This window comes from Chiloscyllium plagiosum, unplaced genomic scaffold, assembly GCF_037043375.1.
Source record: "Chiloscyllium plagiosum isolate Xiang-an unplaced genomic scaffold, Cpla_swu_hap1 HiC_scaffold_91, whole genome shotgun sequence".
NCBI lineage: Eukaryota > Metazoa > Chordata > Chondrichthyes > Orectolobiformes > Hemiscylliidae > Chiloscyllium > Chiloscyllium plagiosum.
This window is the reverse complement of record NW_028270230.1, coordinates 77,501-105,000: the sequence shown is the minus strand read 5'-3', so window position 1 is coordinate 105,000 and position 27,500 is coordinate 77,501. Positions and strand designations below refer to the sequence as shown.

The 27,500-nt window shown below is 55.7% G+C and overlaps 1 protein-coding gene across 1 annotated transcript in view; it reads right to left on the bottom strand.

Annotated features, from left to right (window-relative positions):
- LOC148134089 (tyrosine-protein phosphatase non-receptor type 6-like) overlaps positions 1-27,500 on the bottom strand; it is a gene marked incomplete at its 3' end in the record, with an annotated part of 89,978 nt that overhangs the window by 382 nt on the left and 62,096 nt on the right. Inside the window, exon 5 of the mRNA XM_087985689.1 lies at positions 8,768-8,960. Within this exon, the coding sequence (XP_087841815.1) occupies positions 8,768-8,960 (193 nt within the window). The remainder of the gene's footprint in view (positions 1-8,767; positions 8,961-27,500) is intronic.

The window sequence follows — 27,500 nt, the reverse complement described above, 5'->3', positions numbered from 1 at the left end:
GAGAGAGAGACAGAGAGAGAGAGACACAGAGAGAGAGAGAGACACAGAGAGAGAGAGACAGAGAGAGAGAGACAGAGGGGGAGAAAGAAAGAGAGAGACAGAGAGACAGAGAGAGACGGGGGAGTGACAGAGAGAGATGGAGACGGAGAGAGACAGAGAGAGAGAGAGACAGAGAACGAGAGGGGGGAGAGACAGACAGAGAAAGAGCGAGGGAGAGAAAATGGTGCGAGATGTAACAGGGACAAGGAGAGGGAGTGAGTGAGGAGGGACAGAGACACATTGACAGAGGGAGAACATAAAAACAATAGTTGCAGAACAACGGCCTCATCATTTTAAAATTAACGCCTTTTGAGGTAAGGTCTTATCGCAAGATTAAAATAGAGGGAGCTCTGTATTGTCCCTGTCCCTGGGTATACAGTGGGAGGGGAGTAGGCTACACTGTCATGGTGGTGTAGAGGGAGCTCTGTATTGTCCCTGTCCCTGGGTATACAGTGGGAGGGGGAGTAGGCTACACCGTCATGGTGGTGTAGAGGGAGCTCTGTATTGTCCCTGTCCCTGGGTATACAGTGGGAGGGGGAGTAGGCTACACCGTCATGGTGGTGTAGAGGGAGCTCTGTATTGTCCCTGTCCCTGGGTATACAGTGGGAGGGGGAGTAGGCTACACCGTCATGGTGGTGTAGAGGGAGCTCTGTATTGTCCCTGTCCCTGGGTATACAGTGGGAGGGGGAGTAGGCTACACTGTCATGGTGGGGTAGAGGGAGCTCTGTATTGTCCCTGTCCCTGGGTATACAGTGGGAGGGGGAGTAGGCTACACCGTCATGGTGGTGTAGAGGGAGCCCTGTATTGTCCCTGTCCCTGGGTATAAAGTGGGAGGGGAGTAGGCTACACCGTCATGGTGGTGTAGAGGGAGCTCTGTATTGTCCCTGTCCCTGGGTATACAGTGGGAGGGGGAGTAGGCTACACCGTCATGGTGGTGTAGAGGGAGCTCTGTATTGTCTCTGTCCCTGGGTATACAGTGGGAGGGGAGTAGGCTACACTGTCATGGTGGTGTAGAGGGAGCTCTGTATTGTCCCAGTCCCTGGGTATACAGTGGGAGGGGAGTAGGCTACACCGTCATGGTGGTGTAGAGGGAGCTCTGTATTGTCCCTGTCCCTGGGTATACAGTGGGATGGGGAGTAGGCTACACCGTCATGGTGGTGTAGAGGGAGCTCTGTATTGTCCCTGTCCCTGGGTATACAGTGGGAGGGGAGTAGGCTACACCGTCATGGTGGTGTAGAGGGAGCTCTGTATTGTCCCTGTCCCTGGGTACACAGTGGGAGGGGGAGTAGGCTACACCGTCATGGTGGTGTAGAGGGAGCTCTGTATTGTCCCTGTCCCTGGGTATACAGTGGGAGGGGGAGTAGGCTACACCGTCATGGTGGTGTAGAGGGAGCTCGGTATTGTCCCTGTCCCTGGGTATACAGTGGGAGGGGAGTAGGCTACACCGTCATGGTGGTGTAGAGGGAGCTCTGTATTGTCCCTGTCCCTGGGTACACAGTGGGAGGGGAGTAGGCTACACCGTCATGGTGGTGTAGAGGGAGCTCTGTATTGTCCCAGTCCCTGGGTATACAGTGGGAGGGGAGTAGGCTACACCGTCATGGTGGTGTAGAGGGAGCTCTGTATTGTCCCTGTCCCTGGGTATACAGTGGGAGGGGGAGTAGGCTACACCGTCATGGTGGTGTAGAGGGAGCTCGGTATTGTCCCTGTCCCTGGGTATACAGTGGGAGGGGGAGTAGGCTACACCGTCATGGTGGTGTAGAGGGAGTTCTGTATTGTCCCTGTCCCTGGGTATACAGTGGGAGGGTGAGTAGGCTACACCGTCATGGTGGTGTAGAGGGAGTTCTGTATTGTCCCTGTCCCTGGGTATACAGTGGGAGGGTGAGTAGGCTACACCGTCATGGTGGTGTAGAGGGAGCTCTGTATTGTCCCTGTCCCTGGGTATACAGTGGGAGGGGGAGTAGGCTACACCGTCATGGTGGTGTAGAGGGAGCTCGGTATTGTCCCTGTCCCTGGGTATACAGTGGGAGGGGGAGTAGGCTACACCGTCATGGTGGTGTAGAGGGAGCTCTGTATTGTCCCTGTCCCTGGGTATACAGTGGGAGGGGGAGTAGGCTACACCGTCATGGTGGTGTAGAGGGAGCTCTGTATTGTCCCTGTCCCTGGGTATACAGTGGGAGGGGAGTAGGCTACACCGTCATGGTGGTGTAGAGGCAGCTCTGTATTGTCCCTGTCCCTGGGTATAAAGTGGGAGGGGGAGTAGGCTACACCGTCATGGTGGTGTAGAGGGAGCTCTGTATTGTCCCTGTCCCTGGGTATACAGTGGGAGGGGGAGTAGGCTACACTGTCATGGTGGTGTAGAGGGAGCTCTGTATTGTCCCTGTCCCTGGGTATACAGTGGGAGGGGGAGTAGGCTACACTGTCATGGTGGTGTAGAGGGAGCTCTGTATTGTCCCCGTCCCTGGGTATACAGTGGGAGGGGGAGTAGGCTACACCGTCATGGTGGTGTAGAGGGAGCTCTGTATTGTCCCCGTCCCTGGGTATACAGTGGGAGGGGGAGTAGGCTACACCGTCATGGTGGTGTAGAGTGAGCTCTGTATTGTCCCTGTCCCTGGGTATACAGTGGGAGGGGGAGTAGGCTACACCGTCATGGTGGTGTAGAGGGAGCTCTGTATTGTCCCTGTCCCTGGGTATACAGTGGGAGGGGGAGTAGGCTACACCGTCATGGTGGTGTAGAGGGAGCTCTGTATTGTCTCTGTCCCTGGGTATACAGTGGGAGGGGAGTAGGCTACACTGTCATGGTGGTGTAGAGGGAGCTCTGTATTGTCCCAGTCCCTGGGTATACAGTGGGAGGGGAGTAGGCTACACCGTCATGGTGGTGTAGAGGGAGCTCTGTATTGTCCCTGTCCCTGGGTATACAGTGGGATGGGGAGTAGGCTACACCGTCATGGTGGTGTAGAGGGAGCTCTGTATTGTCCCTGTCCCTGGGTATACAGTGGGAGGGGAGTAGGCTACACCGTCATGGTGGTGTAGAGGGAGCTCTGTATTGTCCCTGTCCCTGGGTACACAGTGGGAGGGGGAGTAGGCTACACCGTCATGGTGGTGTAGAGGGAGCTCTGTATTGTCCCTGTCCCTGGGTATACAGTGGGAGGGGGAGTAGGCTACACCGTCATGGTGGTGTAGAGGGAGCTCGGTATTGTCCCTGTCCCTGGGTATACAGTGGGAGGGGAGTAGGCTACACCGTCATGGTGGTGTAGAGGGAGCTCTGTATTGTCCCTGTCCCTGGGTACACAGTGGGAGGGGAGTAGGCTACACCGTCATGGTGGTGTAGAGGGAGCTCTGTATTGTCCCAGTCCCTGGGTATACAGTGGGAGGGGAGTAGGCTACACCGTCATGGTGGTGTAGAGGGAGCTCTGTATTGTCCCTGTCCCTGGGTATACAGTGGGAGGGGGAGTAGGCTACACCGTCATGGTGGTGTAGAGGGAGCTCGGTATTGTCCCTGTCCCTGGGTATACAGTGGGAGGGGGAGTAGGCTACACCGTCATGGTGGTGTAGAGGGAGCTCTGTATTGTCCCTGTCCCTGGGTATACAGTGGGAGGGGGAGTAGGCTACACTGTCATGGTGGTGTAGAGGGAGCTCTGTATTGTCCCTGTCCCTGGGTATACAGTGGGAGGGGGAGTAGGCTACACTGTCATGGTGGTGTAGAGGGAGCTCTGTATTGTCCCCGTCCCTGGGTATACAGTGGGAGGGGGAGTAGGCTACACCGTCATGGTGGTGTAGAGGGAGCTCTGTATTGTCCCCGTCCCTGGGTATACAGTGGGAGGGGGAGTAGGCTACACCATCATGGTGGTGTAGAGTGAGCTCTGTATTGTCCCTGTCCCTGGGTATACAGTGGGAGGGGGAGTAGGCTACACCGTCATGGTGGTGTAGAGGGAGCTCGGTATTGTCCCTGTCCCTGGGTATACAGTGGGAAGGGGAGCAGGCTACACCGTCATGGTGGTGTAGAGGGAGCTCTGTATTGTCCCTGTCCCTGGGTATACAGTGGGAGGGGGAGTAGGCTACACCGTCATGGTGGTGTAGAGGGAGCTCTGTATTGTCCCTGTCCCTGGGTATACAGTGGGAGGGGGAGTAGGCTACACCGTCATGGTGGTGTAGAGCGAGCTCTGTATTGTTCCTGTCCCTGGGTATACAGTGGGAGGGGGAGTAGGCTACACCGTCATGGTGGTGTAGAGCGAGCTCTGTATTGTCCCTGTCCCTGGGTATACAGTGGGAGGGGGAGTAGTCTACACTGTCATGGTGGTGTAGAGGGAGCTCTGTATTGTCCCCGTCCCTGGGTATACAGTGGGAGGGGGAGTAGGCTACACCGTCATGGTGGTGTAGAGGGAGCTCTGTATTGTCCTCGTCCCTGGGTATACAGTGGGAGGGGGAGTAGTCTACACTGTCATGGTGGTGTAGAGGGAGCTCTGTATTGTCCCTGTCCCTGGGTATACAGTGGGAGGGGGAGTAGTCTACACTGTCATGGTGGTGTAGAGGGAGCTCTGTATTGTCCCCGTCCCTGGGTATACAGTGGGAGGGGGAGTAGGCTACACCGTCATGGTGGTGTAGAGGGAGCTCTGTATTGTCCCTGTCCCTGGGTATACAGTGAGAGGGGAGTAGGCTACACCGTCATGCTGGTGTAGAGGGAGCTCTGTATTGTCCCTGTCCCTGGGTATACAGTGGGAGGGGAGTAGGCTACACTGTCGTGGTGGTGTAGAGGGAGCTCGGTATTGTCCCAGTCCCTGGGTAGACAGTGGGAGGGGGAGTAGGCTACACCGTCATGGTGGTGTAGAGGGAGCTCTGTATTGTCCCTGTCCCTGGGTATACAGTGGGAGGGGGAGTAGGCTACACTGTCATGGTGGTGTAGAGGGAGCTCTGTATTGTCCCAGTCCCTGGGTATACAGTGGGAGGGGGAGTAGGCTACACCGTCATGGTGGGGTAGAGGGATCTCTGTATTGTCCCCGTCCCTGGGTATACAGTGGGAGGGGAGTAGGCTACACCGTCATGGTGGTGTAGAGGGAGCTCTGTATTGTCCCTGTCCCTGCGTATACAGTGGGAGGGGGAGTAGGCTCCACTGTCATGGTGGGGTAGAGGGAGCTCTGTATTGTCCCTGTCCCTGGGTATACAGTGGGAGGGGAGTAGGCTACACCGTCATGGTGGTGTAGAGGGAGCTCTGTATTGTTCCTGTCCCTGGGTATACAGTGGGAGGGGGAGTAGGCTACACTGTCATGGTGGTGTAGAGGGAGCTCTGTATTGTCCCTGTCTCTGGGTATACACTGGGAGGGGCAGTAGGCTACACCGTCATGGTGGTGTAGAGGGAGCTCGGTATTGTCCCTGTCACTGGGTATACAGTGGGAGGGGAGTAGGCTACACTGTCATGGTGGTGTAGAGGGAGCTCGGTATTGTCCCTGTTACTGGGTATACAGTGGGAGGGGAGTAGGCTACACTGTCATGGTGGTGTAGAGGGAGCTCTGTATTGTCCCTGTCTCTGGGTATACACTGGGAGGGGCAGTACGCTACACCGTCATGGTGGTGTAGAGGGAGCTCTGTATTGTCCCTGTCCCTGGGTATACACTGGGTGGGGCAGTAGGCTACACCGTCATGGTGGTGTAGAGGGAGCTCTGTATTGTCCCTGTCCCTGGGTATACAGTGGGAAGAGGAGCAGGCTACACCGTCATGGTGGTGTAGAGGGAGCTCTGTATTGTCCCTGTCCCTGGGTATACAGTGGGAGGGGGAGTAGGCTACACCGTCATGGTGGTGTAGAGGGAGCTCTGTATTGTCCCTGTCCCTGGGTATACAGTGGGAGGGGGAGTAGGCTACACTGTCATGGTGGTGTAGAGGGAGCTCTGTATTGTCCCTGTCCCTGGGTATACAGTGGGAGGGGGAGTAGGCTACACCGTCATGGTGGTGTAGAGGGAGCTCTGTATTGTCCCAGTCCCTGGGTATACAGTGGGAGGGGGAGTAGGCTACACCGTCATGGTGGTGTAGAGGGAGCTCTGTATTGTCCCTGTCCCTGGGTATACAATGGGAGGGGGAGTAGGCTACACCGTCATGGTGGTGCAGAGGGAGCTCTGTATTGTCCCTGTCCCTGGGTATACAGTGAGAGGGGAGTAGGCTACACCGTCATGGTGGTGCAGAGGGAGCTCTGTATTGTCCCTGTCCCTGGGTATACAGTGGGAGGGGGAGTAGGCTACACCGTCATGGTGGTGTAGAGGGAGCTCTGTATTGTCCCTGTCCCTGGGTATACAGTGGGAGGGGGAGTAGGCTACACCGTCATGGTGGTGTAGAGGGAGCTTTGTATTGTCCCCGTCCCTGGGTATACAGTGGGAGGGGGAGTAGGCTACACCGTCATGGTGGTGTAGAGGGAGCTCTGTATTGTCCCTGTCCCTGGGTATACAGTGGGAGGGGGAGTAGGCTACACCATCATGGTGGTGTAGAGGGAGCTCTGTATTGTCCCTGTCACTGTGTATACAGTGGGAGGGGGAGTAGGCTACATCGTCATGGTGGTGTAGAGGGAGCTCTGTATTGTCCCTGTCCCTGGGTATACAGTGGGAGGGGGAGTAGGCTACACCGTCATGGTGGTGTAGAGGGAGCTCTGTATTGTCCCTGTCCCTGGGTATAAAGTGGGAGGTGGAGTAGGCTACACCGTCATGGTGGTGTAGAGGGAGCTCTGTATTGTCCCTGTCCCTGGGTATACAGTGGGAGGGGGGAGTAGGCTACACCGTCATGGTGGTGTAGAGGGAGCTCTGTATTGCCCCTGTCTCTGGGTATACACTGGGAGGGTGAGTAGGCTACACCGTCATGGTGGTGTAGAGGGAGCTCTGTATTGTCCCCGTCCCTGGGTATACAGTGGGAGGGGGAGTAGTCTACACCGTCATGGTGGTGTAGAGGGAGCTCGGTATTGTCCCTGTCACTGGGTATACAGTGGGAGGGGAGTAGGCTACACTGTCATGGTGGTGTAGAGGGAGCTCTGTATTGTCCCTGTCTCTGGGTATACACTGGGAGGGGCAGTAGGCTACACCGTCATGGTGGTGTAGAGGGAGCTCTGTATTGTCCCTGTCCCTGGGTATACAGTGGGAGGGGGAGTAGGCTACACCGTCATGGTGGTGTAGAGGGAGCTCTGTATTGTCCCTGTCCCTGGGTATACAGTGGGAGGGGAGTAGGCTACACCGTCATGGTGGTGTAGAGGGAGCTCTGTATTGTCCCTGTCCCTGGGTATACAGTGGGAGGGGCAGTAGGCTACACCATCATGGTGGTGTAGAGGGAGCTCTGTATTGTCCCTGTCCCTGGGTATACAGTGGGAAGGGGAGCAGGCTACACCGTCATGGTGGTGTAGAGGGAGCTCTATATTGTCCCTGTCCCTCGGTATACAGTGGGAGGGGGAGTAGGCCTACACCGTCATGGTGGTGTAGAGGGAGCTCTGTATTGTCCCTGTCCCTGGGTATACAGTGGGAGGGGAGTAGGCTACACCGTCATGGTGGTGTAGAGGGAGCTGTGTATTGTCCCTGTCCCTGGGTATACAGTGGGAGGGGGAGTAGGCTACACCGTCATGGTGGTGTAGAGGGAGCTCTGTATTGTCCCTGTCTCTGGGTATACAGTGGGAGGGGAGTAGGCTACACCGTCATGGTGGTGTAGAGGGAGCTCTGTATTGTCCCTGTCCCTGGGTATACAGTGGGAGGGGGAGTAGGCTACACCGTCATGGTGGTGTAGAGGGAGCTCGGTATTGTCCCTGTCCCTGGGTATACAGTGGGAGGGGGAGTAGGCTACACCGTCATGGTGGTGTAGAGGGAGCTCTGTATTATCCCTGTCCCTGGGTATACAGTGGGAGGGGAGTAGGCTACACCGTCATGGTGGTGTAGAGGGAGCTCTGTATTGTCCCTGTCCCTGGGTATACAGTGGGAGGGGAGTAGGCTACACCGTCATGGTGGTGTAGAGGGAGCTCTGTATTGTCCCTGTCCCTGGGTATACAGTGGGAGGGGGAGTAGGCTACACCGTCATGGTGGTGTAGAGGGAGCTCTGTATTTTCCCTGTCCCTGGGTATACAGTGGGAGGGGGAGTAGGCTACACCGTCATGGTGGTGTAGAGGGAGCTCTGTATTGTCCATGTCCCTGGGTATAGAGTGGGAGGGGGAGTAGGCTACACCGTCATGGTGGTGTAGAGGGAGCTCTGTCTTGTCCCTGTCCCTGGGTATACAGTGGGAGGGGGAGTAGGCTACACCGTCATGGTGGTGTAGAGGGAGCTCTGTATTGTCCCTGTCCCTGGGTATACAGTGGGAGGGGGAGTAGGCTACACCGTCATGGTGGTGTAGAGGGAGCTCTGTATTGTCCCTGTCCCTGGGTATACAGTGGGAGGGGGAGTAGGCTACACTGTCATGGTGGTGTAGAGGGAGCTCTGTATTGTCCCTGTCCCTGGGTATACAGTGGGAGGGGGAGTAGGCTACACCGTCATGGTGGTGTAGAGGGAGCTCTGTATTGTCCCTGTCCCTGGGTATACAGTGGGAGGGGGAGTAGGCTACACTGTCATGGTGGTGTAGAGGGAGCTCTGTATTGTCCCTGTCCCTGGGTATACAGTGGGAGGGGGAGTAGGCTACACCGTCATGGTGGTGTAGAGGGAGCTCTGTATTGTCCCTGTCCCTGGGTATACAGTGGGAGGGGGAGTAGGCTACACTGTCATGGTGGTGTAGAGGGAGCCATACCTGACACATGATCTTGATGTGTGTGACTTTTTGTCTCATCTCACCGTCGGACTCTTTCTGTGCGTCAATCGCGACGGACAGAACAAAATCCCCAGGATTACTGAGACTCTCCCGCACAAGGTAGGTCCAGGGACTCTTCCTCTCGCCCAGGAGCTTTTCAGCTACACTCCCTGAGAGATGTCCGTGATACCATCTAGAGAGCGGGAGAGAGAACAGGGTTAGAGAGAGAGAGAGAAAGGGAACAGGGATAGAGAGAGAGAGGGAACAGGGTTAGAGAGAGAGAGGGAACAGGGTTAGAGAGAGAGAGGGAACAGGGTTAGAGAGAGAGAGAGGGAACAGGGTTAGAGAGAGAGAGAGGGAACAGGGTTAGAATGAGAGAGAGGGAACAGGGTGAGAGAGAGAGGGATCAGGGTTAGAGAGAGAGTGAGGGAACAGGGTTAGAATGAGAGAGAGGGAACAGGGTGAGAGAGAGAGAGGGAACAGGGTTAGAGAGAGAGAGGGAACAGGGTTAGAGAGAGAGAGGGAACAGGGTGAGAGAGAGAGGGAGTGAACAGGGATAGAGAGGGAACAGGGTTAGAGAGAGAGAGAGGGAACAGGGTTAGAGAGAGAGAGGGAACAGGGTTAGAGAGAGAGAGAGGGAACAGGGTTAGAGAGAGAGAGGGAACAGGGTTAGAGAGAGAGAGGGAACAGGGTTAGAGAGAGAGAGGGAACAGGGTTAGAGAGAGAGAGAGGGAACAGGGATAGAGAGAGAGAGAGGGAACAGGGTTAGAGAGAGAGAGAGGGAACAGGGTTAGAGAGAGAGAGAGGGAACAGGGTTAGAGAGAGAGAGAGGGAACAGGGTTAGAGAGAGAGAGGGGACAGGGTTAGAGAGAGAGAGAGGGAACAGGGTTAGAGAGAGAGAGAGGGAACAGGGTTAGAGAGAGAGAGAGGGAACAGGGTTAGAGAGAGAGAGAGGGAACAGGGATAGAGAGAGAGGGGGGGAACAGGGTTAGAGAGAGAGAGAGGGAACAGGGTTAGAGAGAGAGAGAGGGAACAGGGTTAGAGAGAGAGGGAACAGGGTTAGAGAGAGAGAGAGGGAACAGGGTTAGAGAGAGAGGGGGGACAGGGTTAGAGAGAGAGAGAGGGGACAGGGTTAGAGAGAGAGGGAACAGGGTTAGAGAGAGAGACGGGACAGGGTTAGAGAGAGAGAGGGAACAGAGTTAGAGAGAGAGAGGGGACAGGGTTAGAGAGAGAGAAAGGGAACAGGGTTAGAGAGAGAGGGGGAACAGGGTTAGAGAGAGAGAGAACAGGGTTAGAGAGAGAGAGGGGACAGGGTTAGAGAGAGAGAGAGGGAACAGGGTTAGAGAGAGAGAGAGGGAACAGGGTTAGAGAGAGAGAGAGGGAACAGGGTTAGAGAGAGAGAGAGGGAACAGGGTTAGAGAGAGAGAGGGAACAGGGTTAGAGAGAGAGAGAACAGGGTTAGAGAGAGAGAGGGGACAGGGTTAGAGAGAGAGAGAGGGAACAGGGTTAGAGAGAGAGAGAGGGAACAGGGTTAGAGAGAGAGAGGGAACAGGGTTAGAGAGAGAGAGCGGGAACAGGGTTAGAGAGAGAGTGAGGGAACAGGGTTAGAATGAGAGAGAGGGAACAGGGTGAGAGAGAGAGAGGGAGGGAACAGGGATAGAGAGGGAACAGGGTTAGAGAGAGAGAGAGGGAACAGGGTTAGAGAGAGAGAGAGGGAACATTGTTAGAGAGAGAGGGAGAGGGAACAGGGTTAGAGAGAGAGAGGGAACAGGGTTAGAGAGAGAGAGAGGGTACAGGGTTAGAGTGAGAGAGAGGGAACAGGGTGAGAGAGAGAGAGAGAGAGGGAACAGGGTTAGAGTGAGAGAGAGGGAACAGGGTGAGAGAGAGAGAGGGAGGGAACAGGGATAGAGAGGGAACAGGGTTAGAGAGAGAGAGAGGGAACAGGGTTAGAGAGAGAGAGAGGGAACAGGGTTAGAGAGAGAGAGGGAACAGGGTTAGAGAGAGAGAGAGGGAACAGGGTTAGAGAGAGAGAGAGGGAACAGGGTTAGAGAGAGAGAGGGAATAGGGTTAGAGAGAGAGAGGGAACAGGGTTAGAGAGAGAGAGAGGGAACAGGGATAGAGAGAGAGAGAGAGGGAACAGGGTTAGAGAGAGAGAGGGAACAGGGTTAGAGAGAGAGAGAGGGAACAGGGTTAGAGAGAGAGAGAGGGAACAGGGTTAGAGAGAGAGAGGGAACAGGGTTAGAGAGAGAGAGGGGACAGGGTTAGAGAGAGAGAGAGGGAACAGGGTTAGAGAGAGAGGGAACAGGGTTAGAGAGAGAGAGAGGGAACAGGGTTAGAGAGAGAGAGGGGACAGGGTTAGAGAGAGAGAGAGGGGACAGGGTTAGAGAGAGAGGCAACAGGGTTAGAGAGAGAGAGGGGACAAGGTTAGAGAGAGAGAGGGAACAGAGTTAGAGAGAGAGAGGGGACAGGGTTAGAGAGAGAGAGAGGGAACAGGGATAGAGAGAGAGAGAGAGGGAACAGGGTTAGAGAGAGAGAGGGAACAGGGTTAGAGAGAGGGAACAGGGTTAGAGAGAGAGAGGGAACAGGGTTAGAGAGAGAGGGAACAGGGTTAGAGAGAGAGAGGGGACAGGGTTAGAGAGAGAGAGGGAACAGGGTTAGAGAGAGAGGGAACAGGGTTAGAGAGAGAGAGGGAACAGGGTTAGAGAGAGAGAGCGGGAACAGGGTTAGAGAGAGAGAGGGAACAGGGTTAGAGAGAGAGAGAGGGAACAGGGTTAGAGAGAGAGAGGGAACAGGGTTAGAGAGAGAGAGAGAGGGAACAGGGTTAGAGAGAGAGAGGGAACAGGGTTAGAGAGAGAGAGAGGGAACAGGGATAGAGAGAGAGGGAACAGGGTTAGAGAGAGAGAGGGAACAGGGTTAGAGAGAGAGAGGGAACAGGGTTAGAGAGAGAGGGAACAGGGTTAGAGAGAGAGAGGGGACAGGGTTAGAGAGAGAGAGAGGGAACAGGGTTAGAGAGAGAGGGAACAGGGTTAGAGAGAGAGAGGGAACAGGGTTAGAGAGAGAGAGCGGGAACAGGGTTAGAGAGAGAGAGGGAACAGGGTTAGAGAGAGAGAGAGGGAACAGGGTTAGAGAGAGAGAGGGAACAGGGTTAGAGAGAGAGAGAGAGGGAACAGGGTTAGAAAGAGAGAGAGGGAACAGGGTTAGAGAGAGAGAGAGAAGAGGGTTAGAGAGAGAGGGAACAGGGTTAGAGAGAGAGAGAGGGAACAGGGTTAGAGAGAGAGAGGGGACAGGGTTAGAGAGAGAGAGAGGGAACAGGGTTAGGGAGAGAGGGAACAGGGTTAGAGAGAGAGAGAGGGAACAGGGTTAGAGAGAGAGAGAGGGAACAGGGTTAGAGAGAGAGAGAACAGGGTTAGAGAGAGAGGGAACAGGGTTAGAGAGAGAGAGAGAACAGGGTTAGAGAGAGAGGGAACAGGGTTAGAGAGAGAGGGAACAGGGTTAGATAGAGAGGGGGAACCGGGTTAGAGAGAGAGAGAGGGAACAGGGTTAGAGAGAGAGAGAGGGAACAGGGTTAGAGAGAGGGAGAGGGAACAGGGTTAGAGAGAGAGAGAGGGAACAGGGTTAGAGAGAGAGAGAGGGAACAGGGTTAGAGAGAGAGAGGGGACAGGGTTAGAGAGAGAGAGAGGGAACAGGGTTAGGGAGAGAGGGAACAGGGTTAGAGATAGAGAGAGGGAACAGGGTTTGAGAGAGAGAGGGAACAGGGTTAGAGAGACAGAGGGGGAACAGGGTTAGAGAGAGAGAGGGAACAGGGTTCGAGAGACAGAGGGGGAACAGGATTAGAGAGAGAGAGGGAACAGGGTTAGAGAGAGAGAGGGAACAGGGTTAGAGAGAGAGAGGGAACAGGGTTAGAGAGAGAGAGAGGGAACAGGGTTAGAGAGAGAGAGGGAACAGGGTTAGAGAGAGAGAGGGAACAGGGTTAGAGAGAGAGAGAGGGAACAGGGTTAGAGAGAGAGAGGGAACAGGGTTAGAGAGAGAGAGGGAACAGGCTTAGAGAGAGAGAGGGAACAGGGTTAGAGAGAGAGAGAGGGAACAGGGTTAGAGAGAGAGAGGGAACAGGGTTAGAGAGAGAGAGGGAACAGGGTTAGAGAGAGAGAGAGGGAACAGGGTTTGAGAGAGAGAGGGAACAGGGTTAGAGAGACAGAGGGGGAACAGGGTTAGAGAGAGAGAGGGAACAGGGTTAGAGAGAGAGAGGGAACAGGGTTAGAGAGAGAGAGGGAACAGGGTTAGAGAGAGAGAGAGGGAACAGGGTTAGAGAGAGAGAGGGAACAGGGTTAGAGAGAGAGAGAGGGAACAGGGTTAGAGAGAGCGAGGGAACAGGGTTCGAGAGAGAGAGGGAACAGGGTTAGAGACAGAGAGAGGGAACAGGGTTAGAGACAGAGAGAGGGAACAGGGTTAGAGAGAGAGGGAACAGGGTTAGAGAGAGAGAGAGAGAACAGGGTTAGAGAGAGAGAGGGAACAGGGTTAGAGAGAGAGAGAGGGAACAGGGTTAGAGAGAGCGAGGGAACAGGGTTAGAGAGAGAGAGGGAACAGGGTTAGAGAGAGAGAGAGGGAACAGGGTTAGAGAGAGAGAGAGAACAGGGTTAGAGAGAGAGAGGGGACAGGGTTAGAGAGAGAGAGAGGGAACAGGGTTAGAGAGAGAGAGGGAACAGGGTTAGAGAGAGAGAGAGGGAACAGGGTTAGAGAGAGAGAGGGAACAGGGTTAGAGAGAGAGAGAGGAAACAGGGTTAGAGAGAGAGAGAGGGAACTGGGTTAGAGAGAGAGAGAGGGAACAGTTATAGAGAGAGAGGGTCACTGCTGAGGGAGGGTCGGTGCTGAGGGAGGGTCGGTGCTGAGGGAGGGTCGGTGCTGAGGGAGGGTCGGTGCTGAGGGAGGGTCAGGGCTGAGGGAGGGTCAGTGCTGAGGGAGGGTCGGTGCTGAGGGAGGGTCAGTGCTGAGGGAGGGTCCGGGCTGAGGGAGGGTCGGCGCTGAGGGAGGGTCAGGGCTGAGGGAGGGTCGGTGCTGAGGGAGGGTCAGTGCTGAGGGAGGGTCAGTGCTGAGGGAGGGTCAGTGCTGAGGGAGGGTCGGTGCTGAGGGAGGGTCGGTGCTGAGGGAGGGTCGGTGCTGAGTGAGGGTCGGCGCTGAGGGAGGGTCAGGGCTGAGGGAGGGTCAGTGCTGAGGGAGTGTCGGTGCTGAGGGAGGGTCAGTGCTGAGGGAGGGTCGGTGCTGAGGGAGGGTCGGTGCTGAGGGAGGGTCGGTGCTGAGGCAGGGTCGGTGCTGAGGGAGGGTCGGTGCTGAGGGAGGGTCGGGGCTGAGGGAGGGTCGGTGCTGAGTGAGGGTCGGTGCTCAGGGAGGGTCAGTGCTGAGGGAGGGTCGGTGCTGAGGGAGGGTCGGTGCTGAGGGAGGGCCGGTGCTGAGGGAGGGTCGGTGCTGAGGTAGTGTCGGTGCTGAGGGAGGGTCGGGGCTGAGGGAGGGTCAGGGCTGGGGGAGGGTCAGGGCTGAGGGAGGGTCGGGGCTGAGGGAGGGTCAGTGCTGAGGGAGGGTCGGTGCTGAGGGAGGGTCGGTGCTGAGGGAGGGTCAGGGCTGAGGGAGGGTCGGTGCTGAGGGAGGGTCGGGGCTGAGGGAGGGTCGGGGCTGAGGGAGGGTCAGTGCTGAGGGAGGGTCGGTGCTGAGGGAGGGTCGGGGCTGAGGGAGGGTCGGGGCTGAGGGAGGGTCGGTGCTGAGGGAGGGGTCTGTGCTGAGGGAGGGTCGGGGCTGAGGGAGGGTCGGGGCTGAGGGAGGGTCGGGGCTGAGGGAGGGTCGGTGCTGAGGGAGGGTCGGGGCTGAGGGAGGGTCGGGGCTGAGGGAGGGTCGGTGCTGAGGGAGGGTCGGTGCTGAGGGAGGGTCAGTGCTGAGGGAGGGTCGGTGCTGAGGGAGGGTGAACAGATGAAATGTCTGTCCCTTCAGTGCAGAGTTGTGTGACGTCATGGAAACTGTTGGGTCCATGCGTTGTGCAAGCCTGTTAATTCTGAGTCAGTTTCCAACCACAGCACAGGAAGTTCAAATAGGAACTGCCTTTATCATAAACCACTTGAGAACCCTTAACTCTGGCAGCGAGGGGAAAAAGAGGGAGCCAGAGACAGAGAGAGACAGAATCTAACCATCGCCCCCTTGACGTTCAATGGCGTTACCGTCACTGAATCCCCCTTCCCCCCCTCACTATCAACATCCTGGGGGTTACCGTCTCCAACAAGAGAGAATCTAACCATCGCCCCCTTGACGTTCAATGGTGTTACCGTCACTGAATCCCCCTTCCCCCCCCACTATCAACATCCTGGGGGTTACCGTCTCCAACAAGAGAGAATCTAACCATCGCCCCCTTGACGTTCAATGGCGTTACCGTCACTGAATCCCCCTTCCCCCCCTCTATCAACATCCTGGGGGTTACCGTCTCCAACAAGAGAGAGAGAGAGAGAGATATCAGTACAGGAACTGGGAAAGAGACAGAGAGAGAGAGAGAGACAGGTCAATAGAGAGAGAATGCGAGAAAGAAATGAGAGAGAGAGAGAGAGATGGAGTGAGAAATCTGAAAAGAGGGACCAAGAGGATAAGAGAGGGGTATGGAGAGAAGGAGGAATGGTGATTGTGAGAGAGCGAGAGAGAGAGCCCAGGATGTTGTGAGAGAGATAGAGAGAGAGCGAGCCCAGGATGGTGAGAGAGAGAGAGAGAGAGAGAGAGAGCCCAGGATGGTGAGAGAGAGAGAGAGAGAGAGAGAGCCCAGGATGGTGTGAGAGAGAGAGAGAGAGAGAGCCCAGGATGGTGAGAGAGAGAGAGAGAGAGAGAGAGAGCCCAGGATGGTGAGAGAGAGAGAGAGAGAGAGAGCCCAGGATGGTGAGAGAGAGAGAGAGAGAGAGAGAGAGCCCAGGATGGTGAGAGAGAGAGAGAGAGAGAGAGCCCAGGATGGTGAGAGAGAGAGAGAGAGAGAGAGAGAGAGAGCCCAGGATGGTGAGAGAGAGAGAGAGAGCCCAGGATGGTGAGAGAGAGAGAGAGAGCCCAGGATGGTGAGAGAGAGAGAGTGAGAGAGAGAGCCCAGGATGGTGAGAGAGAGAGAGAGAGAGAGAGAGAGAGAGAGAGAGGGAGCCCAGGATGGTGAGAGAGAGAGAGAGAGAGAGAGAGCCCAGGATGGTGAGAGAGAGAGAGAGAGAGAGAGCCCAGGATGGTGTGAGAGAGAGAGAGAGAGAGAGAGAGAGAGAGCCCAGGATGGTGTGAGAGTGAGAGAGAGAGAGAGAGAGCCCAGGATGGTGAGAGAGAGAGAGAGAGAGAGAGCCCAGGATGGTGAGAGAGAGAGAGAGAGAGAGAGAGCCCAGGATGGTGTGAGAGTGAGAGAGAGAGAGAGAGCCCAGGATGGTGAGAGAGAGAGAGAGAGAGAGAGCCCAGGATGGTGTGAGAGAGAGAGAGAGAGAGAGAGAGAGAGCCCAGGATGGTGAGAGAGAGAGAGAGAGAGAGAGAGAGCCCAGGATGGTGAGAGAGAGAGAGAGAGAGAGAGAGAGAGAGCCCAGGATGGTGAGAGAGAGAGAGAGAGAGAGAGAGCCCAGGATGGTGAGAGAGAGAGAGAGAGAGAACCCAGGATGGTGAGAGAGAGAGAGAGAGAGAGAGCCCAGGATGGTGAGAGAGAGAGAGAGAGACAGAGAGAGCCCAGGATGGTGAGAGAGAGAGAGAGAGAGAGAGAGAGCCCAGGATGGTGTGAGAGAGAGAGAGAAGAGAGAGAGCCCAGGATGGTGTGAGAGAGAGAGAGAGAGAGAGAGCCCAGGATGGTGAGAGAGAGAGAGAGAGAGAGAGAGAGAGCCCAGGATGGTGAGAGAGAGAGAGAGAGAGAGAGAGCCCAGGATGGTGAGAGAGAGAGAGAGAGAGAGAGAGAGAGCCCAGGATGGTGAGAGAGAGAGAGAGAGAGAGAGAGAGAGCCCAGGATGGTGAGAGAGAGAGAGAGAGAGAGAGAGAGAGCCCAGGATGGTGAGAGAGAGAGAGAGCCCAGGATGGTGAGAGAGAGAGAGAGAGAGAGCGAGCCCAGGATGGTGTGAGAGAGAGAGAGAGAGAGAGAGCCCAGGATGGTGAGAGAGAGAGAGAGAGAGAGAGAGAGAGAGCCCAGGATGGTGAGAGAGAGAGAGAGAGAGAGAGAGAGAGAGCCCAGGATGGTGAGAGAGAGAGAGAGAGAGAGAGAGAGAGCCCAGGATGGTGAGAGAGAGAGAGAGCCCAGGATGGTGAGAGAGAGAGAGAGAGAGAGAGAGCCCAGGATGGTGTGAGAGAGAGAGAGAGAGAGAGAGCCCAGGATGGTGAGAGAGAGAGAGAGAGAGAGAGAGAGAGCCCAGGATGGTGAGAGAGAGAGAGAGAGAGAGAGAGAGAGCCCAGGATGGTGAGAGAGAGAGAGAGCCCAGGATGGTGAGAGAGAGAGAGAGAGAGAGCGAGCCCAGGATGGTGTGAGAGAGAGAGAGAGAGAGAGAGCCCAGGATGGTGAGAGAGAGAGAGAGAGAGAGAGAGCCCAGGATGGTGAGAGAGAGAGAGCCCAGGATGGTGAGAGCGGGTGACAGTGACAGTGAGAGGGAGAGACAGGGGTGATCTCCCAGTTTGAAGGTGACTCTGGGGTACACTGGGCCCGTGAACAGAGGGGAATACGCAGGGTTAGAGGCAAATCTGACCGCCATTTGCATCAAACAGCCAGTCCCAAAAGGGATTTGCAAAATATGTAAATCAATCGCAGAATTCAGGAGTCAACTTTCACAGGAACACAAATTATGAGAAAGTGAGAGACAGAGAACAGACTGAGGGGTGTGGGGTATATCAGTGTGTTACAGTGAGGGGTGTGGGGTATATCAGTGTGTTACAGTGAGGGGTGTGGGGTATATCAGTGTGTTACAGTGAGGGGTGTGGGGTATATCAGTGTGTTACAGTGAGGGGTGTGGGATATATCAGTGTGTTACAGTGAGGGGTGTGGGGTATATCAGTGTGTTACAGTGAGGGGTGTGGGGTATATCAGTGTGTGACAGTGAGGGGTGTGGGATATATCAGTGTGTTACAGTGAGGGGTGTGGGGTATATCAGTGTGTTACAGTGAGGGGTGTGGGATATATCAGTGTGTTACAGTGAGGGGTGTGGGATATATCAGTGTGTTACAGTGAGGGGTGTGGGGTATATCAGTGTGTTACAGTGAGGGGTGTGGGGTATATCAGTGTGTTACAGTGAGGGGTGTGGGGTATATCAGTGTGTTACAGTGAGGGGTGTGGGGTATATCAGTGTGTTACAGTGAGGGGTGTGGGGTATATCGGTGTTGTTACAGTGAGGGGTGTGGGGTATATCAGTGTGTTACAGTGAGGGGTGTGGGGTATATCAGTGTGTTACAGTGAGGGGTGTGGGGTATATCAGTGTGTTACAGTGAGGGGTGTGGGATATATCAGTGTGTTACAGTGAGGGGTGTGGGGTATATCAGTGTGTTACAGTGAGGGGTGTGGGGTATATCAGTGTGTTACAGTGAGGGGTGTGGGATATATCAGTGTGTTACAGTGAGGGGTGTGGGATATATCAGTGTGTTACAGTGAGGGGTGTGGGGTATATCAGTGTGTTACAGTGAGGGGTGTGGGATATATCAGTGTGTTACAGTGAGGGGTGTGGGGTATATCAGTGTGTTACAGTGAGGGGTGTGGGGTATATCAGTGTGTTACAGTGAGGGGTGTGGGGTGTATCAGTGTGTTACAGTGAGGGGTGTGGTGTATATCAGTGTGTTACAGTGAGGGGTGTTGGGTGTATCAGTGTGTGACAGTGAGGGGTGTGGGATATATCAGTGTGTTACAGTGAGGGGTGTGGGATATATCAGTGTGTTACAGTGAGGGGTGTGGGATATATCAGTGTGTTACAGTGAGGGGTGTGGGATATATCAGTGTGTTACAGTGAGGGGTGTGGGGTATATCAGTGTGTGACAGTGAGTGGTGTGGGGTATATCAGTGTGTTACAGTGAGGGGTGTGGGGTATATCAGTGTGTTACAGTGAGGGGTGTGGGATATATCAGTGTGTTACAGTGAGGGGTGTGGGGTATATCAGTGTGTGACAGTGAGGGGTGTGGGATATATCAGTGTGTTACAGTGAGGGGTGTGGGGTATATCAGTGTGTTACAGTGAGGGGTGTGGGGTATATCAGGGTGTTACAGTGAGGGGTGTGGGATATATCAGTGTGTTACAGTGAGGGGTGTGGGATATATCAGTGTGTTACAGTGAGGGGTGTGGGATATATCAGTGTGTTACAGTGAGGGGTGTGGGATATATCAGTGTGTTACAGTGAGGGGTGTGGGGTATATCAGTGTGTTACAGTGAGGGGTGTGGGGTGTGTGACAGTGAGGGGTGTGGGGTATATCAGTGTGTTACAGTGAGGGGTGTGGGGTGTGTGACAGTGAGGGGTGTGGGGTATATCAGTGTGTTACAGTGAGGGGTGTGGGGTATATCAGTGTGTGACAGTGAGGGGTGTGGGGTATATCAGTGTGTGACAGTGAGGGGTGTGGGGTATATCAGTGTGTTACAGTGAGGGGTGTGGGGTATATCAGTGTGTTCCAGTGAGGGGTGTGGGGTATATCAGTGTGTTACAGTGAGGGGTGTGGGGTATATCAGTGTGTTACAGTGAGGGGTGTGGGATATATCAGTGTGTTACGGTGAGGGGTGTGGGGTATATCAGTGTGTTACAGTGAGGTGTGTGGGGTATATCAGTGTGTTACAGTGAGGGGTGTGGGGTATATCAGTGTGTTACAGTGAGGGGTGTGGGGTATATCAGTGTGTTACAGTGAGGGGAGTGGGGTATATCAGTGTGTTACAGTGAGGGGTGTGGGATATATCAGTGTGTTACAGTGAGGGGTGTGGGATATATCAGTGTGTTACAGTGAGGGATGTGGGGTATATCAGTGTGTTACAGTGAGGGGTGTGGGGTATATCAGTGTGTTACAGTGAGGGCTGTGGGGTATATCAGGGTGTTACAGTGAGGGGTGTGGGATATATCAGTGTGTTACAGTGAGGGGTGTGGGATATATCAGTGTGTTACAGTGAGGGGTGTGGGGTATATCAGTGTGTTACAGTGAGGGGTGTGGGGTATATCAGTGTGTTACAGTGAGGGGTGTGGGGTATATCAGTGTGTGACAGTGAGGGGTGTGGGGTATATCAGTGTGTGACAGTGAGGGGTGTGGGATATATCAGTGTGTTACAGTGAGGGGTGTGGGGTATATCAGTGTGTTACAGTGAGGGGTGTGGGATATATCAGTGTGTTACAGTGAGGGGTGTGGGGTATATCAGTGTGTTACAGTGAGGGGTGTGGGTTATATCAGTGTGTGACAGTGAGGGGTGTGGGGTATATCAGTGTGTGACAGTGAGGGGTGTGGGATATATCAGTGTGTTACAGTGAGGGGTGTGGGGTATATCAGTGTGTTACAGTGAGGGGTGTGGGGATATATCAGTGTGTTACAGTGAGGGGTGTGGGATATATCAGTGTGTTACAGTGAGGGGTGTGGGGTATATCAGTGTGTTACAGTGAGGGGAGGGGGGTATATCAGTGTGTGACAGTGAGGGGTGTGGAATATATCAGTGTGTTACAGTGAGGGGTGTGGGGTATATCAGTGTGTTACAGTGAGGGGTGTGGGGTATATCAGTGTGTTACAGTGAGGGGTGTGGGATATATCAGTGTGTTACAGTGAGGGGTGTGGCGTATATCAGTGTGTTACAGTGAGGGGTGTGGGGTATATCAGTGTGTTACAGTGAGGGGTGTGGGGTATATCAGTGTGTTACAGTGAGGGGTGTGGGATATATCAGTGTGTTACAGTGAGGGGTGTGGGATATATCAGTGTGTTACAGTGAGGGGTGTGGGATATATCAGTGTGTTACAGTGAGGGGTGTGGGGTATATCGGTGTGTTACAATGAGGGGTGTGGGGATATATCAGTGTGTTACAGCGAGGTGTGTGGGGTATATCAGTGTGTTACAGTGAGGGGTGTGGGATATATCAGTGTGTTACAGTGAGGGATGTGGGATATATCAGTGTGTTACAGTGAGGGGTGTGGGGATATATCAGTGTGTTACAGTGAGGGGTGTGGGATATATCAGTGTGTTACAGTGAGGGGTGTGGGGTATATCAGTGTGTTACAGTGAGTGGTGTGGGGATATATCAGTGTGTTACAGTGAGGGGTGTGGGATATATCAGTGTGTTACAGTGAGGGGTGTGGGGTATATCAGTGTGTGACAGGGAGGGGTGTGGGGTATATCGGTGTGTTACAATGAGGGGTGTGGGGATATATCAGTGTGTTACAGCGAGGTGTGTGGGGTATATCAGTGTGTTACAGTGAGGGGTGTGGGATATATCAGTGTGTTACAGTGAGGGATGTGGGATATATCAGTGTGTTACAGTGAGGGGTGTGGGGATATATCAGTGTGTTACAGTGAGGGGTGTGGGATATATCAGTGTGTTACAGTGAGGGGTGTGGGGTATATCAGTGTGTTACAGTGAGTGGTGTGGGGATATATCAGTGTGTTACAGTGAGGGGTGTGGGATATATCAGTGTGTGACAGTGAGGGGTGTGGGGTATATCGGTGTGTTACAATGAGGGGTGTGGGGATATATCAGTGTGTTACAGTGAGGGGTGTGGGATATATCAGTGTGTTACAGTGAGGGGTGTGGGGTATATCAGTGTGTTACAGTGAGGGGTGTGGGATATATCAGTGTGTTACAGTGAGGGGTGTGGGGTATATCAGTGTGTTACAGTGAGGGGTGTGGGGTATATCAGTGTGTTACAGTGAGGGGTGTGGGGTATATCAGTGTGTGACAGGGAGGGGTGTGGGATATATCAGTGTGTTACAGTGAGGGGTGTGGGGTATATCAGTGTGTGACAGGGAGGGGTGTGGGATATATCAGTGTGTTACAGTGAGGGGTGTGGGGTATATCAGTGTGTTACAGTGAGGGGTGTGGGCTATATCAGTGTGTGACAGGGAGGGGTGTGGGATATATCAGTGTGTTACAGTGAGGGGTGTGGGGTATATCAGTGTGTGACAGGGAGGGGTGTGGGATATATCAGTGTGTTACAGTGAGGGGTGTGGGGTATATCAGTGTGTTACAGTGAGGGGTGTGGGGTATATCAGTGTGTTACAGTGAGGTGTGTGGGGTATATCAGTGTGTTACTGTGAGGGGTGTGGGGTATATCAGTGTGTTACAGTGAGGGGTGTGGGGTATATCAGTGTGTGACAGGGAGGGGTGTGGGATATATCAGTGTGTTACAGTGAGGGGTGTGGGATATATCAGTGTGTTACAGTGAGGGGTGTGGGGTATATCAGTGTGTTACAGTGAGGGGTGTGGGGTATATCAGTGTGTTACAGTGAGGGGTGTGGGGTGTGTGACAGTGAGGGGTGAGGGGTGTGTGACAGTGAGGGGTGTGGGGTGTGTGACAGTGAGGGGTGAGGGGTGTGTGACAGTGAGGGGTGACGGGTGTGTTACAGTGAGGGGTGAGGGGTGTGTTACAGTGAGGGGTGTGGGGTGTGTGACAGTGAGGGGTGTGGGGTGTGTGACAGTGAGGGGTGAGGGGTGTGTGACAGTGAGGGGTGTGGGGTGTGTGACAGTGAGGGGTGAGGGGTGTGTGACAGTGAGGGGTGTGTGGTGTGTGACAGTGAGGGGTGTGGGGTGTGTTACAGTGAGGGGTGTGTGACAGTGAGGGGTGTGGGGTGTGTGACAGTGAGGGGTGTGGGGTGTGTGACAGTGAGGGGTGAGGGGTGTGTGACAGTGAGGGGTGAGGGGTGTGTGACAGTGAGGGGTGTGTGACAGTGAGGGGTGTGGGGTGTGTGACAGTGAGGGGTGTGGGGTGTGTGACAGTGAGGGGTGAGGGGTGTGTGACAGTGAGGGGTGAGGGGTGTGTGACAGTGAGGGGTGAGGGGTGTGTGACAGTGAGGGGTGTGTGACAGTGAGGGGTGGGGGGTGTGTGACAATGAGGGGTGTGTGGTGTGTGACAGTGAGGGGTGTGGGGTGTGTGACAGTGAGGGGTGTGTTACAGTGAGGGGTGTGGGGTGTGTGACAGTGAGGGGTGTGGGGTGTGTGACAGTGAGGGGTGAGGGGTGTGTGACAGTGAGGGGTGAGGGGTGTGTGACAGTGAGGGGTGAGGGGTGTGTGACAGTGAGGGGTGAGGGGTGTGTGACAGTGAGGGGTGTGTGACAGTGAGGGGTGTGGGGTGTGTGACAGTGAGGGGTGAGGGGTGTGTGACAGTGAGGGGTGTGGGGTGTGTGACGGTGAGGGGTGTGGGGTGTGTGACAGTGAGGGGTGAGGGGTGTGTGACAGTGAGGGGTGAGGGGTGTGTTACAGTGAGGGGTGAGGGGTGTGTGACAGTGAGGGGTGTGGGGTGTGTGACAGTGAGGGGTGAGGGGTGTGTTACAGTGAGGGGTGTGGGGTGTGTTACAGTGAGGGGTGTGGGGTGTGTGACAGTGAGGGGTGTGGGGTGTGTGACAGTGAGGGGTGTGGGGTGTGTTACAGTGAGGGGTGAGGGGTGTGTTACAGTGAGGGGTGTGGGGTGTGTGACAGTGAGGGGTGAGGGGTGTGTTACAGTGAGGGGTGTGGGGTGTGTGACAGTGAGGGGTGTGGGGTGTGTGACAGTGAGGGGTGTGTTACAGTGAGGGGTGTGGGGTGTGTGACAGTGAGGGGTGTGGGGTATGTGACAGTGAGGGGTGTGGGGTGTGTGACAGTGAGGGGTGAGGGGTGTGTGACAGTGAGGGGTGAGGGGTGTGTGACAGTGAGGGGTGTGGGGTGTGTTACAGTGAGGGGTGTGGGGTGTGTGACAGTGAGGGGTGAGGGGTGTGTGACGGTGAGGGGTGTGTTACAGTGAGGGGTGTGGGGTGTGTGACAGTGAGGGGTGTGGGGTGTGTGACAGTGAGGGGTGTGGGGTGTGTGACAGTGAGGGGTGAGGGGTGTGTGACAGTGAGGGGTGAGGGGTGTGTGACAGTGAGGGGTGAGGGGTGTGTGACAGTGAGGGGTGAGGGGTGTGTGACAGTGAGGGGTGTGTGACAGTGAGGGGTGTGGGGTGTGTGACAGTGAGGGGTGTGGGGTGTGTTACAGTGAGGGGTGTGGGGTGTGTGACAGTGAGGGGTGTGGGGTGTGTTACAGTGAGGGGTGTGGGGTGTGTTACAGTGTGGGGTGTGTGACAGTGAGGGGTGTGGGGTGTGTTACAGTGAGGGGTGTGGGGTGTGTGACAGTGAGGGGTGAGGGGTGTGTGACAGTGAGGGGTGTGTGACAGTGAGGGGTGTGGGGTGTGTGACAGTGAGGGGTGTGGGGTGTGTTACAGTGAGGGGTGAGGGGTGTGTGACAGTGAGGGGTGAGGGGTGTGTTACAGTGAGGGGTGTGGGGTGTGTGACAGTGAGGGGTGAGGGGTGTGTGACAGTGAGGGGTGTGGGGTGTGTGACAGTGAGGGGTGTGGGGTGTGTTACAGTGAGGGGTGTGGGGTGTGTGACAGTGAGGGGTGTGGGGTGTGTGACAGTGAGGGGTGTGGGGTGTGTGACAGTGAGGGGTGTGGGGTGTGTTACAGTGAGGGGTGTGGGGTGTGTGACAGTGAGGGGTGTGGGGTGTGTGACAGTGAGGGGTGTGGGGTGTGTGACAGTGAGGGGTGTCGGGTGTGTGACAGTGAGGGGTGTGGGGTGTGTGACAGTGAGGGGTGTGGGGTGTGTGACAGTGAGGGGTGTGGGGTGTGTGACAGTGAGGGGTGAGGGGTGTGTGACAGTGAGGGGTGTGGGGTGTGTTACAGTGAGGGGTGTGGGGTGTGTTACAGTGAGGGGTGTGGGGTGTGTGACAGTGAGGGGTGTGGGGTGTGTGACAGTGAGGGGTGTGGGGTGTGTTACAGTGAGGGGTGAGGGGTGTGTGACAGTGAGGGGTGTGGGGTGTGTTACAGTGAGGGGTGAGGGGTGTGTGACAGTGAGGGGTGTGGGGTGTGTTACAGTGAGGGGTGTGGGGTGTGTGACAGTGAGGGGTGAGGGGTGTGTGACAGTGAGGGGTGTGGGGTGTGTTACAGTGAGGGGTGAGGGGTGTGTGACAGTGAGGGGTGTGTGACAGTGAGGGGTGTGTGACAGTGAGGGGTGTGGGGTGTGTTACAGTGAGGGGTGTGGGGTGTGTTACAGTGTGGGGTGTGGGGGTGTGTGACAGTGAGGGGTGTGGGGTGTGTGACAGTGAGGGGTGTGGGGTGTGTTACAGTGAGGGGTGTGTTACAGTGAGGGGTGTGGGGTGTGTGACAGTGAGGGGTGTGGGGTGTGTGACAGTGAGGGGTGTGGGGTGTGTGACAGTGAGGGGTGAGGGGTGTGTGACAGTGAGGGGTGTGGGGTGTGTTACAGTGAGGGGTGAGGGGTGTGTGACAGTGAGGGGTGAGGGGTGTGTGACAGTGAGGGGTGTGGGGTGTGTGACAGTGAGGGGTGTGGGGTGTGTGACAGTGAGGGGTGTGGGGTGTGTGACAGTGAGGGGTGAGGGGTGTGTGACAGTGAGGGGTGTGGGGTGTGTTACAGTGAGGGGTGAGGGGTGTGTTACAGTGAGGGGTGTGGGGTGTGTTACAGTGAGGGGTGTGGGGTGTGTGACAGTGAGGGGTGTGGGGTGTGTGACAGTGAGGGGTGAGGGGTGTGTGACAGTGAGGGGTGAGGGGTGTGTGACAGTGTGGGGTGTGTGACAGTGAGGGGTGTGGGGTGTGTGACAGTGAGGGGTGTGGGGTGTGTGACAGTGAGGGGTGTGGGGTGTGTGACAGTGAGGGGTGTGGGGTGTGTTACAGTGAGGGGTGTGGGGTGTGTGACAGTGAGGGGTGTGGGGTGTGTTACAGTGAGGGGTGTGGGGTGTGTGACAGTGAGGAGTGTGGGGTGTGTTACAGTGAGGGGTGAGGGGTGTGTTACAGTGAGGGGTGTGTGACAGTGAGGGGTGTGGGGTGTGTGACAGTGTGGGGTGTGGGGTGTGTGACAGTGAGGGGTGTGGGGTGTGTGACAGTGAGGGGTGTGGGGTGTGTTACAGTGAGGGGTGTGGGGTGTGTTACAGTGAGGGGTGTGGGGTGTGTTACAGTGAGGGGTGTGGGGGTGTGTGACAGTGAGGGGTGTGGGGTGTGTGACGGTGAGGGGTGTGGGGTGTGTGACAGTGAGGGGTGTGGGGTGTGTGACAGTGAGGGGTGTGGGGTGTGTTACAGTGAGGGGTGTGGGGTGTGTGACAGTGAGGGGTGTGGGGTGTGTTACAGTGAGGGGTGTGGGGTGTGTTACAGTGAGGGGTGTGGGGTGTGTTACAGTGAGGGGTGTGGGGGTGTGTGACAGTGAGGGGTGTGGGGTGTGTGACAGTGAGGGGTGTGGGGTGTGTTACAGTGAGGGGTGTGTTACAGTGAGGGGTGTGGGGTGTGTGACAGTGAGGGGTGTGGGGTGTGTGACAGTGAGGGGTGTGGGGTGTGTTACAGTGAGGGGTGTGGGGTGTGTTACAGTGAGGGGTGTGGGGGTGTGTGACAGTGAGGGGTGTGGGGTGTGTGACAGTGAGGGGTGTGGGGTGTGTGACAGTGAGGGGTGTGGGGTGTGTTACAGTGAGGGGTGTGTTACAGTGAGGGGTGTGGGGTGTGTGACAGTGAGGGGTGTGGGGTGTGTGACAGTGAGGGGTGTGTGGTGTGTGACAATGAGGGGTGTGGGGTGTGTGACAGTGAGGGGTGAGGGGTGTGTGACAGTGAGGGGTGTGTGACAGTGAGGGGTGTGGGGTGTGTTACAGTGAGGGGTGTGGGGTGTGTTACAGTGAGGGGTGTGGGGTGTGTTACAGTGAGGGGTGTGGGGTGTGTGACAGTGAGGGGTGTGGGGTGTGTGACAGTGAGGGGTGTGTGACAGTGAGGGGTGGGGGGTGTGTGACAATGAGGGGTGTGGGGTGTGTTACAGTGAGGGGTGTGGGGTGTGTGACAGTGAGGGGTGTGTGACAGTGAGGGGTGGGGGGTGTGTGACAATGAGGGGTGTGGGGTGTGTTACAGTGAGGGGTGTGGGGTGTGTTACAGTGAGGGGTGTGGGGTGTGTTACAGTGAGGGGTGTGGGGGTGTGTGACAGTGAGGGGTGTGGGGTGTGTTACAGTGAGGGGTGTGGGGTGTGTGACAGTGAGGGGTGTGGGGTGTGTGACAGTGAGGGGTGTGTGACAGTGAGGGGTGTGAGGTGTGTTACAGTGAGGGGTGAGGGGTGTGTGACAGTGAGGGGTGAGGGGTGTGTTACAGTGAGGGGTGTGGGGTGTGTTACAGTGAGGGGTGTGGGGTGTGTGACAATGAGGGGTGTGGGGTGTGTGACAGTGAGGGGTGTGGGGTGTGTGACAGTGAGGGGTGAGGGGTGTGTGACAATGAGGGGTGTGGGGTGTGTGACAGTGAGGGGTGTGGGGTGTGTGACAGTGAGGGGTGAGGGGTGTGTGACAGTGAGGGGTGAGGGGTGTGTGACAGTGAGGGGTGTGGGGTGTGTGACGGTGAGGGGTGTGGGGTGTGTGACAGTGAGGGGTGTGGGGTGTGTTACAGTGAGGGGTGTGGGGTGTGTGACAGTGAGGGGTGTGGGGTGTGTGACAGTGAGGGGTGTGGGGTATGTGACAGTGAGGGGTGTGTGACAGTGAGGGGTGAGGGGTGTGTTACAGTGAGGGGTGAGGGGTGTGTGACAGTGAGGGGTGTGGGGTGTGTGACAGTGAGGGGTGAGGGGTGTGTGACAGTGAGGGGTGTGGGGT